The sequence below is a fragment of the Cryptomeria japonica genome, chromosome 11 (genome assembly GCF_030272615.1).
Source record: "Cryptomeria japonica chromosome 11, Sugi_1.0, whole genome shotgun sequence".
Lineage (NCBI taxonomy): Eukaryota > Viridiplantae > Streptophyta > Pinopsida > Cupressales > Cupressaceae > Cryptomeria > Cryptomeria japonica.
This window is the reverse complement of record NC_081415.1, coordinates 446,031,947-446,046,760: the sequence shown is the minus strand read 5'-3', so window position 1 is coordinate 446,046,760 and position 14,814 is coordinate 446,031,947. Positions and strand designations below refer to the sequence as shown.

The following is a 14,814-nucleotide window of genomic DNA, read 5'->3' as shown; positions in this document are numbered from 1 at the left end:
CAGGCCCAAGCTCTTTTGTTTTCTCGGTCAGGAACATAGTAGCATGCATCTGATTTCGCTGCTCTTCGGTGACTGTGTTCTCCTCTTTGCAAAAGATGATCCTGATCTTGTCTTCCAATTCCTGGATGTCTACATCCGTCTCGATCTCAATTCTTCTGCCAAGGATCGTACGCAATACCTCAAATACCTTGTCTTGAATAGGGTGGATGGTTTCCTCAACTCGACCACATCTGGAATTGATATCTTCGAAAAGAACTTCCTTTATCTGGAGTAAAGTTGACCACTGCAGAAGGCTATGGGCTTCTCCATTCATTATCTTCTCTTGCGCTAGAACATGTCTTGGAGTCCTTCTTATCACTTGCAAGACCGGGATGACAACATCTCTAGTGTGAGCAAATGCATCCACTGTTACCAATAGATTATGGATGATCTCAAGAACTTGGATAGCACGGTGGATCGTCTTCATCATCCTTGTTGCGAATTCCATGGCCACCTTGTAAGATTCATCAATCCAAGAACTCATGAGTTGGACCAAGCTCTTTACCCTTTCCGCCTCATTTATTGATTCAAGAGGAAGTGCATGCAAAGGAGATATTGCTGGATCCTGTCGTCTCAAAGGTTGATTAAGATGGCTAAAATAATTCCTCCGAGCACTGACCTCCTTTTCTAGTTTCTTATTCTTTTTCATTTCTTCTTTGAGTTTGTCATTAAGTGCTTTCAGTGAATCAGTTGCTTCTTCCATGGCTTGCACGGTGGTAAGTGGACCAAGATCGAATGTTTCCAGATCGTATTCTTCTGCTAGAATCTCATCTTCATACTTGTCCACCACTGGTGTAGCTATCTGCACTTTTCTGGATCCTATCTCATCTCTAATTACCTTTGACATCTTTGTGGCCTTCTTCTTTTCTATTTCTTCATGAGAATTTCCTATGAGGCTTTCCAAGTCAAATACTTGTTCTTCCTCTTCGACCACAACTACCCTTGTCAACCTCTCTTTTAGCTAATCTGGAATGATAGATTTCCTTTCCCTCACTTGTATTTCTTTAGGTAGAGGTCTATCTTCCCTGAAAGGAGATGTTGCTTCATCATCATTCTTTTTTTCTTGTTGCTCATTAGCACCAACCTGGGGAGATTGACTCGATGAATGCTGAGGTGTCTGTCCTTTTCCTTGTTTATCATTCTGTATCATGGATTCCATAGACTCATCAATTTCATACACTATCTGCCTCTGATCTTCTCCTTGTCTTGCTTCCTTTTCATACCTAGAAGATGTGCTTGGTGGGCGATCAGGATTCACTTTCTGCTTCTTCTTGGAAGGCTCTCTCTTCTCAAGTCCTTCTTTCCTCTTTGAACCTTTGGAATGAGAAGTATTCTCACTCACACTTGCCTCTCCTTCTTCTGGTCTTGTTTCCAAGGTGAATGTCATGGATACATTCTACTCCTTCAACTTTTGATGCTGTACGTCCACCCATCTGCGAGTGCAAGATAAAACGGGAGCCATCAAAGCTCTTAGGTCTAAAACCTCTGGCTCATTCCAATCTATCTTCACTTTTTTATCTTCCTTCTCATAGGATGATTGGAGGCATCTATTACTGTCTTGGGCTTGATCAGCTACTCTGTAAATTTTGCATTTCCTGATGAGATCCAAGGGTAACCTGGAATGCATCTTTCTTTTCATTTCTATATCATCCTGAATATTCATCCAGAAGTCTTCTACTTGAAACTCATGTTTGTACTTCTTCCCGGCTGTCTCTTCTATATGACCATGAGGATCAAAATTCTCTCTTGAGGCAAAGGATGTGAATGAATATAGAGATAATTCCTTCTCCGCATCTTCCACGGCCTGAGTATTAGGACACACTTCAATTGAATTTCCCAGCAGGATAGGCATGGGAATTCCATTTCCATGCTTGTGTCTTGATGCTCTAGCATAAGCTGCCAACTGCCTAGTCACCTCAAGTAGTATTATCCTGTCTGTAGGATATCTCGGCAACATGTAGGGAGGTGAAGGACATCCATGAACTTTGATGTATGTGAATTTTGGAAACTGAATGAACCATGCACCATGCTTCTTCACGAGTTCTTGCGCTTTCAGAGACAGTCGATTGTGAATCCTCCCTTGCAATGTCCTGGCGATATACATCGTGAAGGTGTCATTGACTAGCTTGTAGTCACTCCTTGGCGGATGATGCAATTGAACATAAGAATCACAAACTCTTATTTCTTCGGGTCCTCTCCCAACAACTCCACTGTGCGGTAACCCTACGTACTCAAAACTTTTGATCAAGGCATATATAACATATGAACTCATGTGAAATGACTTGGTAGGATTTAGCCTTCTCAATTGCACGTCTAGGTTGTTGCTAAAGATTCTAGCCCAATTGAGCATTCCCTTTCCTTGGACGATCAGTTGTATGAAGAAGAACATCCACTTGTCGAAGAAGAAAGCTTGAGAGGCACCCGTGACCCGATTGAGCAAGGTTATCAAGTCCTTGAATTCTTCTTGGAAGTCGATTCTGTGCGGTGTATTGGGAATCTTGTTCAAGCGAGGTCGACTTTTGAGCAACCAATTCTTGTTGATGAAGTTCAGACAGGAATCAGGATCATCCTCGTAGATAGACCTAGCTCCTTCCAAGCTCTTGTAGATCATGTCTTTATGCTCTGGGAGATGAAAAGCTTTGCTTATAGCTTCCTCTGAAAGGTAGGCTAAGATAGTTCCATCCTTGGCTATGATTGTCCTTGAGTGTGAATCATAGTGCCGAACACACTCGATCATCAATTTATGACACTTGACTGCAGGAGGGAAACCTGCGGCCTTGATGATACCACTCTCAATTATCTTCTTTGCAACGGGTGACGGTTTGCCAATGTAGGGCGCTTCTCGAAACTTCTTCACATTGAAGTTTCCTAGATTGGTGTCTCCGATTTTGCTCCACTTGGACACGATCCTGGTCTCCAATTCATCGTTCTTCTGATCCTCCTTGATGAGAGCTTGCCGAGTAGTGGATCCACCGGTCCTGGGGGTCGTCATTTGATACCTACACAAAAGCTTAAAGTTAGGGTTTGAGCATAATACCTTAAGGTATGGGATTCAAGTCTTTTCAAGGAATTAACTAAATATTAATTTGAAAATAATGTGATAAATCCTTAGAACTATGAATTTTCAAATTAATATTAATTGTGAATTGAAATCTGATTGTACAAGACTTAAGACTTTCAAAGGATTGCTATGAAAAATCAAACTAAATCTTGAATAAGCTTTCAGAAAACTGATTATACATACCTCTTCCTTGATTTTTAGCTATCAACCTCTGAAAAATGAATAAAGGAAAATGAGAATTTGCTGGACAAAGATGTTTGATCTGAATTTTAGACTCCTCCTTTGGATGAATTAACCTTCAATCAGCCTTCAAGATCTGGAAATTATCCTCCAAAATCTGGAAATTCGCCTTCAATCAGCTTCTCAATCAGAAAATTCGCCTTCAACTAGTCTTCAAATATCTTCCAAAATCTGGAAATTATCTTTCAATCTGCTCAATTTCGCCTTCTTAATCAGAAATTCGCTTTCAATTAACCTTCAAGATCTGGAAATTTGCCTTCAACTAGTAAGAAATTCGCCTTATAGGTCTTCTCTTCAAGTTTGCATGAGAGAAAGTGAATGAATGATTTAAAATTTCAAAAGAACACCTTCCCTTTATGGGGCGCTCACCCTATTTTGCCTCTAGGCAGACTTTGTAAAGGCTTAAATAATTTTAAACAAACCCCTCCACAAGCTTGGCCGACTTGATAAATAAGTAAAAATAATAAATCTTGGGCGCCAAAATGTGAATTTTTGATTTTTTAAAAATTAATTTCAAAGCTAAGGTGGATTCTTCATTTATTTCAAGGCTTAGAAAAATTAATTGATCAATTTATAAGTGCCTCAATTTATGTGAATTTGTCTTAGTCTCCCAAGTGTGTTTAATTGGCAAATTCAATGAAAAGATATAGGCTAGCTTAACGAATGCTAAAGCTTGATCAAGGTTTGATGAATTTTCATTCTCCTTAGGCACTTGAATGTTCATAGTTTAGGTCTCTCCAAGGAGGCTTGTTTGAACCTTTTATCTAGGTTTGTTCGCTTCATTAATGAACATCCTTACAACCTAGATTTGCCATCTTTCATGTTTTTGGCATCAAAATTTTGCAATTTGCTTTTGACTTAGTCTAACAAGGGTGAATAATAGGTGTCTTCAAGGATTTCGCCCTGGACCCTTTGGAAGGGTCAGGAGTGATTTTCTTGATTAGGCCTTAAATACCCCATTTTTCTCCCCAAAATCCTCTGGAAGGTGAACATACGCTTGTTTTGGCTTAACAAAACCTAGGATTTCAACTTTTTAGCCTTTCACATGGGTAAATTAGGTGAGAATGGGAATTTCGCTCTGGACCCTTTGGAAGGGTCAGGAGCGAAATTCAACCTTTAGGTCACAACTCACCTTTGTTAGATCAACAACCTTCTCTAAGGCAATCTCTAGGGTCCATTCTCAACTTGGCAATATTGGTTTGATCCTCACAAGGCCAAAAAAGGTCAAATTTGCTCAAAACCTAGCCAGGGACAGGACCCATCCAGAATTTCGCTCTGGACCCTTTGGAAGGGTCAAGAGCGAATTTCTTGTTTGTAGCTCATTTCCTCATCATTTCATCTTGAATTCACCTCACAAGGCAAGGAAACATCTCTCTTCTCCCATTCAATCCAATTTTGACTTGATTTTGCAAGGAAAAATAGGTGATTGAAGGATTTTCGCCCTGGACCCTTTGGAAGGGTCAAGAGCGAATTTCCTCCTCTGGCCTAAAATAATCATTTCTGGAGACAACAATCAACTCAAGGGCAATCTCAAGGGCATCTTTCACCTTGGTCTAGGCATGGTTTAGCATAAATTTGAAAGGAATATGTAGATTTTAGGATTTTCGCTCTAGACCCTTTGGAAGGGTCAGGAGCGAAAATCTTGTTTTAGGGTTATTTCTCCATCCTTTCAACTTCAAATCACCTCTAAGACTTAGAACACCTTGCCTCACTCCTCTCTAGCGAAAATCTTGTTTTAGGGTTATTTCTCCATCCTTTGGAAGGGTCAAGAGCGAAATTTCCTTTCTTGGCTAAAATCCTTCATTTTCATAGCTACCAAACACTCTCAAAGGCAAGGTCATGTTCATTCTCCTTCTCATCATGCCTTGGACATCAAATTTTCGCCAAATAAAGGAGGAAATGCATCCTAGGGAGATTTTCGCTCTGGACCCTTTGGAAGGGTCAGGAGCAAAAATCAAGATTTGGGCTAAGTTCTTCATTTCTCCAATTCAAAACAACCTCAAGAGGCAAAGGCATGCTATCTCGCTTCCATCCACACCATAAGAAACCAAGGATTTGACCTCCTCCAATGAAAAATAAGTGTTTTTAGGAATTTCGCTTTGGACCCTTTGGAAGGGTCAAGAGCGAAATTCATCTTTTGGTCCAAAATCCTTCACATTTCAATGCTTCCAAACATTTCCAAAGGCTACAAGATGTCCATCCTTCCTTTCAAGATACCCTGCAAATCAAAATTTAGTCAAACTAGGGAGGAAATGAGCTTTAAGAGGATTTTCGCTCTGGACCCTTTGGAAGGGTCAGGAGTGAAAATCTCATTCTAGGCTTGATCACTCACTTCTCCAACTTCAAACCACATCACGAAGCAAACTTAGATCATTTTCCACCTAAGGACAAGGTTTCAAGCTCAAACAAGGTAGCAAATGAAGTTTATGATGAACTTCGCTCTGGACCCTTTGGAAGGGTCAAGAGCGAAATTCTCCTTTAGGTCAAAATCTTGCTTTTCAAAATCAATCAATTCCATCTCAAGGCAAGAACATACCAATTCATCCTCAAACATGCCCTAGAAACCAACACTTAGCCAAAATTGGGAAGGAAATGTGGGCTACAAAGATTTTCGCTCTGGACAAAGGGTCCAGAGCGAAAATCAAGATTTGAGCTTGACTCTTGACCTTTTCAACTCCAATTCTCTTTGGGAGGCAAACACAAATCCTTCCTCATGCATCTCCACCTTGGTCCTGACTCTTGCTAAAGGAAAAATGAGTGTTTTCAAGAATTTCGCTCTGGACCCTTTGGAAGGGTCAAGAGCGAAATTCACATTCTTGGCTAAAATCTTTACCTCATCTACCTTTACTCACCTCCTATGGTTAGAACATGTCAAGACACCCCCAAACATGCCTAAGGAACTATGAAATTGGTCTTGAGAAGTGATAAATTGAGGTGTACAAGGATTTTCGCTCGGGACCCTTTGGAAGGGTCAGGAGCGAAATCCCTATTCTTGACTAGTTTCTCACCTTGGTTCATCTCATTTTCTTCCAAATTTGATCAAATCATCTTCCTCCTTTCATAATCAAGACAATTCCTCATCCAACTTGGTCTAAGCAAGGTCCAACTAGGTTTTCAGGGCCAAAGGAAGCCAAGAAAGGAAGATTTCGCTCTGGACCCTTTGGAAGGGTCAGGAGCGAAAATCACCTCCCAGGCTGGCTTTCATCATTTCAAAGTCTAAAAACTCTTCTTCAAGGCAAAGAATGTATCAACTTCCCCAATTACGCCTCAAAAGTTAACAACCTTGATCATATCTTTTCAAAACTCCTTCAATCATTATCAAGTGCATTTGTTCATCAGTTTCTAAAATCGCCACTTCCATCTCTCTTTGACCACCGACTCTGCTCAATCGACTTGGACCTGGAGAAAATTAGGACTTTGACAAGAAAGCTATTAATCCAGACCTATCTTGCCCTGAGACCTATCATCCTATTCATCTTCATTTCTCCTGAAAGGAAAAGCTTCACTAAGGCAAACCTAGGGCTCCAGACAGACAACTAAGGACTTCCCAAAACCAGGCTGGACTCAACTTGAAAGAGACCCTAAGACGAGCTCTCAGGGAGAAACCCTAATCTACCCAGCCCAGGCGACCACTCACTTCACTCCAAAACCTAGCAAGCAGAGAGAAAACCTAACCAAGGAAAGCAAAAAAACCTAAGAAAAAGAGGGGGTCCCCATTCTAATGGGGCGATGTGTGAAATGGTCACAACAGGTTGTTAGGCCTCATTGTAAAGGGTTCTTTTCCCTACTGGCTTGAGCTATTCTATGCTCTTCCACTTCTCTTAAAGACTTGTATATTTTGCATTTCTGCAACTGTAAGTTTGGCCATAGGCCTTTGAATGAATTGAAATCATCATTCTTGCCTTACTTCAACTTATGAATGTTGTGTATGTGTTCTTACCTTCATTATAAGTGTATGTTTGTGGCTTTCTTTCACATATATGCTGTGTTAAACTATTTCTGGGTGTGACTTGTGGGAAACCTTCTCCCCTCTTGACATTCAACAAGTTCTAACCTCCATATGTGCAGTGAGGTCATTCATGCAGCTGAAGTTTGTGCATCTCCTAGGTGTTTCAGTTGATTCTTTGTGCCATTTCGGGTGGGGAGAGAAACATCTCTTATCTTGGTGCATCACCTCCTTTCATTTATAGTATTTCTCTCTTCCCTTTTCTTCTGCAAGCTGTTAGGATAGGCTTAGAAGTAAGATTTGAAGTGTTGAGTTGGTTCAACACCTGCACTTGGATTGAGAAGGAAGCCGACCTTCTCCGGAGATTCAACCCCTTGTGCAAGGTCCCACACTTCGGGGTTGTTTCCATGTTTCACGAGGTTGTTGAGTTGATAGCTTAGCAAGGGTGCAATCTTTTGTGATAACAGTTTCCTCATAATCAACACCTTCTTTCTGTGAGAAGCCTTTATCCACAAACCGAGCTTTGTATTTATCAAGTGTTCCTTTAGCTTTGTACTTCACATTGTAGGCCCCTACAACCAATGGGTTTCTTCCCAAGTGGAAGATTTGATAGAACCCAAGTGTTATTCTTGAAAAGACTATGGTGTTCAGCTTCCATGGCCTTTTCCCATTCAAGTATTCCTTTTGCCTTTGAATAAATTTGTGGCTCATAAACACTTTGAATGTTCGCCATAAGAGAAAAATTGATGGTGCTCTTCTTCTTGCTCTTGCCTCTAGAAGATCTACCCTCAGCAAGCTCATCATCTTGAACATCACCGATAAGCTTTTCCTACTACTTAGGTTAGAGAGTAGAACCATCTATTTCCAAATCAGGTGTATCAACATGACTTGGGCAGCCTGAAATAAAATCATCTAGATGGTGATCTAGGTTATCCTGAGGGAACTCTGGTGGTACAATATCATGCCTTGCTGATTCCGCAACTTCAGGTTTAGAATTATTAGAATCCCTCCCTTCAGGTGGGGCTAATGGAAGCCTAACACCTATAGCTGTTTTTTGCAGAGCTGATCTTTAGGACGTTGGATGGCAGAAGTGAGCTGAAAGGGCCCACTATCTTCATTGAAAACCACATCTCTACTAAATGTGAGACAGTCAGTGTCCACATCAATCAGTCGATAGGCCCTTTTTTTTATTGATCAGTAAAAGTTATGATCAGCTGATAGGCCTTATGCTTGTCACTGTACCTTGTAAGCATCAACTTTTGACTTTTGGAATCCAACTTTGTTCTCTTGGCATCAAGAATCCAAGTATACGCAATCGAACCAAAAACCCTGAGGTGGCTGATTTTTGGTTTCGTCCCCAACCAAGCTTCCTTAAGAATCATCTTCTTAACGGCCTATGTGGTAGACCAATTTAGAAGATATATTGTAGTATAGACTGCTTCCTTCCAAAATTTCTTAGACACATTCTTGTTTTTTATCATACACCAAGCCATCTCTGTTATGGTTTGGTTCCTCCACTCAACAACACCATTTTGCTGAGCCGTATAGGGTGTGGTGAATTGATGCTTGATAGCGTGTTTAGCGCAAAAGTTCGTGATTTTACTGAAACAAAACTCACCCCCATTATTTGACCTAAGAGTTATGATTTGATGTCCTGACTTTTTTTCAACTAATGCTTTAAAATTCTGAAATTCATTAAACACATCTGATTTTCCTTTGGGAAAAAAACACCCGTATTTTTCTACTAAAGTCATTGACAAACAAAGGAAAATACCTGGCATCAGTGATCGATGCTGTATTTATTGGTCCACAAACATCTGAATGGACCAGCTGCAATACCTTGGATGCTTTCCAAGATTGTCCATCTGACAATGGATTTCGATGCTGCTTCGCTGCTTGGCAAGTTCCAGTGTTCCACACACACCATGTGTTTGCTGCCGAATCTAAGGTAAGCCTTCTACCAGATTCTCTTGACCCAACTGTGAGAGATATAATAGGCTGAGATGCCCATACCGCTGATGCCAAAGAGTGCTTATGGAAGAACTCTTCGCAGCCATTGCAATCTCCTGAGACTCTCCAGTATCAATCAGCCACTTTATTAAAATAAAAATATCATCCTTCTAAAATAAAGTTATTGTGTCCAACTTAAAATATTATTATTAATCATTTCCATAATTTAGTCTATGGGAAACTAAAAAATAGGTCCTTGATTATTTAATTAGGAAAAGTGACATGATCAAAGGGTTACGTATAGAAAGACCAAGGAACACTACATAACAATATCTTTTAATATATTTAAGGAAAAAAGAAACTTTCATGATCTTAACAGATTTCTGTTAACTGGTTGCATATCATACACAAAAAATATTACAACACCTTATGGTCAATAGCAGATATTTTAATCTGAAACGATCTCAATGTTTAAGGTGAAATATGGCCAAAGAGACTGCAAAAAGTACAAAGCTAGAGAATTTAGCGGGAGTGCCTATTTTAGCTTCAATAAAGGACTAAAAGATTGTGAGCAATAGAGGAGCATAAGGAATACAATGGACGAAGAATATCCAAGAAGGGTATAGTGGATAGAGAACTAGAAGAGGCATCCAGAAGAATGCTTGAGTATGCCAATACAACAAAAATAAGCTGGGTTCACGCCTTAGAGCTAACAAATTTTTTGTAATGGTTTATGGAGGAAGTTTGTTTCACCTGGATTTTTGATTCATCTTCTGTGTGTGGTTTGGGACAGAAAGCCTGTTGCAAATTTGGAACAAAATATGGAAGATGTAATTTAATGACACGGAGCTCTCTATATGTGAAAAGTAAAGGACAAAACCATAATGGGGTTTTGCTCCCTTAATTTGAACTTAAGGTATAGAATTTATCAGATAAGGAAATTTCAGGAAACATTCAACTGTCCTGAAAATGTAAAAAGTGAACTCTTTCTAGAATTATTGCTTGCCTTATCTTCTTGAAAAAAAATATATGCTTAGTGTCTTTCTCGGAATGTTTTGTTGGTTTTCAAGAAAAGGAAAATGTATCATGATGGGCAGCTGAAACTGTCTTATTAGGAACTTGACATTTGCGTAGTGTTTGTATTGTGCTTTCTTTTTCTTAGGTGTTTCAAATTTTTTATGTGTAACCTGTTTGTTTGAATATTTTTTGCTGCTCCACAAAATTACACGTTCACAATATGAGCATGCTAAATAAATTCTCTTAAATGGATTTTCTTCTGCATGAATACAACATGCATTTGTGTAAATAAAATCTAATAAAAATTTCATTGACATGTTAAAACCTCGAATTTTCTTTTTTAGAGATACACTATTATTTTAGTTTTTTTTCTCAGTAAAGGTTGTTTACATATCGTTTTCAATGTTGAAAAAGGTGATTTCTTGTAGTTAGCTGATAAAAGATGATTATAAATTTACTGTGGCGTCATATTTTTTCTAAATTAACTAGTGGATATTGGGATAAATGATGAGACAATTGCCTAAATTTTGTCTATATTTCATTTTTAGTAATGTTATCTAGTAGTATCTCTTATTTTCCATGCAAACTATAAATGAGTTTTAGTGATGCCTAATAAATTTCTTCTCATGTTTGTGGTTCTGTAACCTTAGATTGCTTGTGGCAAGGGTGCTGGTGCAATTACTTGCCTCCTTGATGAATCTGGGAAATACACCAGTACTGATGCATCTAGCAATGTGCAACCGGATTTCAAGGTGAACTCATTGTTGGAACTATCTACATTATTGCAAAACAAATTTGAACTGACACCTTAGATATGGTGACTTTGAGTCATTTTATACTTTGTGATTCCCTGTATTTAGGAATGTACTTATGAAGACATCTTAAGTTTATACTTTCATGTTCATCTTGGAGATTTATAACATTTTTGAAATTTTCATATAATAATTTTTAACTTTTTGCAGCTAGAAAGTAGAATATTATTCTGGAAATAATCTCATTAATTGCAGTGATTATATCAAATTGCAAACACAAGGTAAACTTAATGAGTATATTATATGAGTTCCATCAAACATTCTATCGAACAAGCTTTTGAATCATTCACATACAGTTGCAAAAATGCTCCTGTGAGATAAATGATAATCTTGTCTTGTCAGCTTATAATGAACACAAACACACAGACAACACCCGGACACACACACACGTCTCTTTTTTCTTCCGCTCTGCCTCTCTGCCACCCCCCCCAAACTACAGGTCACATGTTGGGGTAGTCATCTCCAGATTATTCAGGGATAGCTAACCAGTGGTTAGGTCATCCAGTCTGATAAATGGGTCGTGTTATATATATATATATGGAAGTCATTTACTGGATGTCCCACAATAAAAGCACATGCAAGAGCATGCATCTCTATTTTCTAAGCTAACACGCAAGAGCATGCATCAACATAATACATAATAAAAACTTATAAGCTAACACGTCTAAATGTATAATGTTACCATACTCTCTATTAACATCAAAATCTCGTTACATTTAATCAGCATGTTTTTCTATCATCTCCTGAATGAAGTCCTTATGCTATTCAAATCTTACTCCATGTAGTTACAATATCAATCCTGTTTGAAGGGAGGTATTCTAGAGCAAAGGTAGGGGTGAATGGTATAGGACAGCTGTGAGAATGCAGACTATCTGCTGCCAGAGTGCTCTAAGTTGACTTCATGGGAAGTGCATGGACTTAACTTCCTACACTGATGATGGTATTCGACATACTCTACTATATGTTTGATCACCTGCACAGTTGTTTTTTAAGGGTCGAATGCATGCTTGTACCTGAAATCCAACAAACTGTCCATAAGGTTATTTACCCATAGGATTTCTGCCACAAGATGGCTTTCTACACCCTATAGTTCTTAGAAAAAGTTGAATGCAATCATTGGTCTTGTAGATTGAGGATTTCTATTGGTGAGTTGATGGTTTCTTCTCACAGCTATGAGCCAACTCAGACCAACATCTTTTTACATGGTCTGTAGATAATAGTTGTTGTCTCTATTCTCTTCCTGAGATGGAGAAATAGGAACATTGATCCAAATCCCAAGATTTATTGCTCGGACAAATCTCTGAAATAGATGAATCTGGAAATGCAATACAGGGAATCATTATTTAAACAAAAATGGATAAGAACTAAAATTCACTCTTATGAAATATGATTTTATTTCAAAATGAGAAAGTATACAAAGCGGGCAATATCTAGAGACAGATGTATGCCCGTGTTGTCGGGTAATTAAGCATTAAGGTAAATTGTGTTAGCGTCGGTAGTTAACCCGTCGGTTGTCGGCAGTTGGCACCGAGTAACTGACCAGACTCCTTTATATTGTATCTGTTTCCAGTCTTTGGGATGTTATTGGAGTCGAACATATTGCTATCATTGTATGTACTGGCTTATTATGAATCAATAGAACACTTGCGAGTTCCATATATTCTGTGTACTTGTGTCATTTATGCAATGTCTTAACCTGACATCCTACTGGGAAAACATTTGGTGCCGTTGCCTAAGTAAAAACCTGGGAGCAACAGGAAAAGGACGTACTACATGGCACACGAATAATGGGACAACCATTACCAGAAGGAACGAGTGACCCTGATAGAGAACTTGACGAATTGTTCGAGGGGGAAAAGACACTCACGAAGGATTTCTCCCGCATCCTACAAGCGGCAATCGAAACACACGTACAGAGGGAAGCCATCGCCGAAGATGTCCCAGAAGATGCTGTGTGGAGTTCGCTCGGAGTAAGCCCCGTTGTGAATCGGTTGGTCAGCCAACTGCCTAACCTTTTGGCACAAGGATTTTTGGCTCTCCAGAACCGAAGGGAAGACATCTACCAAGAGAACCGACGACAACAAATTCTACGAGAATTTAGGGAGCGCCAAGGAGAGGAGCGCAATACATGAACTCTGACGGTCTGCGAGAATAAATAAGAACACCCCCATTGTAATGAGTATGTCAGTGACATACATTATGTACGAGGGATGAAGTAATAAAAGTTTTTTTTGTTTGATTGTGTACATGGTATGTGCTTGCTGTGTACAGAAGTGATTTATGCCCAATCTACTAAATAAAGACAAAAATAAAAAGATGCAAAGTGACGAATGGGAAGTGGCACAAAGACCGTTGAATCTCAGACAACAGATAGAATGAAGGCGTAGGCTAAGGCAGCTTGCCGACGGACGACCGGTCGAGGGGTTGCTCGAAGGGAACCCAGGAGGTGTCACAGAGGTTGCGGAGGCAGAGATAGACGAAGAGAATCACACTCTCTACACTGTTGTAGGGTTGCCCAAAGGGAACCTAGAAGAAGTCACGGAGGGTGCCGAGGGAGAACTCTACAATTTGGCAGAATACCACCATAGGATAAGAAGTCGCGAAGAGTTGGTGGAACAAACAAGGCGAAATCTAAACTTGATCGACGCTAGCAGAGACCTACTAAAGAACTTGTCCATTTCGGAGGATAACCAGAGGAAGACAACCAACCAGAGGGAGACGACCGAAGGTGATGGTATGGCTGAAGGTGCTGAGGGAACACAAGGGTACCGTACGGGAGGCAATTTGTTCGGTTCGGGGTCACCAACCTTCTCTGGAGGAGCCACGAGTGGAGGGTCAGGTGTAGGAGGCGGAGGCGGAGGATCACTAGGTACAAGCACACAAGGCATCAGAGGAGCGAGACCCAGCGGTGGGATGACAAGTAAACAAAAATTGCCAAAGTTCACTGGGGACAGAAAGGAAGACCCCGTATGACATTGCCGTACATGTGAAACTATTTGGTCCGCCAACGGAGTGACGGACCAGGATGAGTGGGTACAACAGTTCCGAGCCATGTTACGTGGAGTTGCCATAGATTGGTACTCCGATGTTGACAAGCAAAAAGTGGCCACATGGGCCAATCTACAGAAGGAATTCAAGGAGTTTCGGTTGCTCTGTGATGACAATGAAATCGTAGTCGAGATATACAATACCAAACAAGGTCCCAAGGAGACAGTACGGGCATACAGCCGGAGGCTGAAAGAATTGCTTGGTAAAATGGAAAGCCAACCTGCAGATGGGTTGAAGAAACGATGGTTCGTTGAAGGGTTGAAATCCTCCCTACGGAAGATGAAAATTGTACCCCCAACGTCATATGACGACGCCTATAATAGGGTGATGGACCTCAAGAGCGAACACAAAACGTCAAAGAAGAAGAAAAGTAATAAATACTCATCCGACGATGATGAAGACTCTGACGGGGAAAGCAACAGCGGTGGCGAATCGAGTAAAAAGGTGCACGCGCTCTAAAAGGATATGGAACGAATGCTGAAAGAATTCAAGGCAATGAAGGGGAGTACAAGTAAGACTGAAGAAAATGACCTGTGGTGTACGGACACACCAAGGGGTCCTGCCCCTAGAAGGCTTTCTGCGACATTTGTCAGATTGCCGAACATTTGACAAAGGAATGTCCCTACAATATGAAAACCAGGAGCCAACAAGTTCTCTTCACACAGGAGTAGCCGGCTGCCGGAACTTCGCAAACCGCCAAC

At 40.2% G+C, this 14,814-nt stretch overlaps 1 protein-coding gene across 6 annotated transcripts in view; it reads left to right on the top strand.

The window, feature by feature from the left end:
* The window catches only part of LOC131041396 (haloacid dehalogenase-like hydrolase domain-containing protein At2g33255), a 125,507-nt gene that overhangs the window by 72,043 nt on the left and 38,650 nt on the right, over positions 1-14,814 (top strand). For 5 of the 6 annotated variants that reach the window (XM_059213900.1, XM_057974452.2, XM_057974457.2 and 2 more), the window contains exon 5: positions 10,904-11,005. In XM_059213900.1, the coding sequence (XP_059069883.1) occupies positions 10,904-11,005 (102 nt within the window). Of the gene's footprint in view, positions 1-10,903; positions 11,223-14,814 lie in introns of those variants that run through there. The other variant, XM_057974455.2, reaches the window with a different exon arrangement.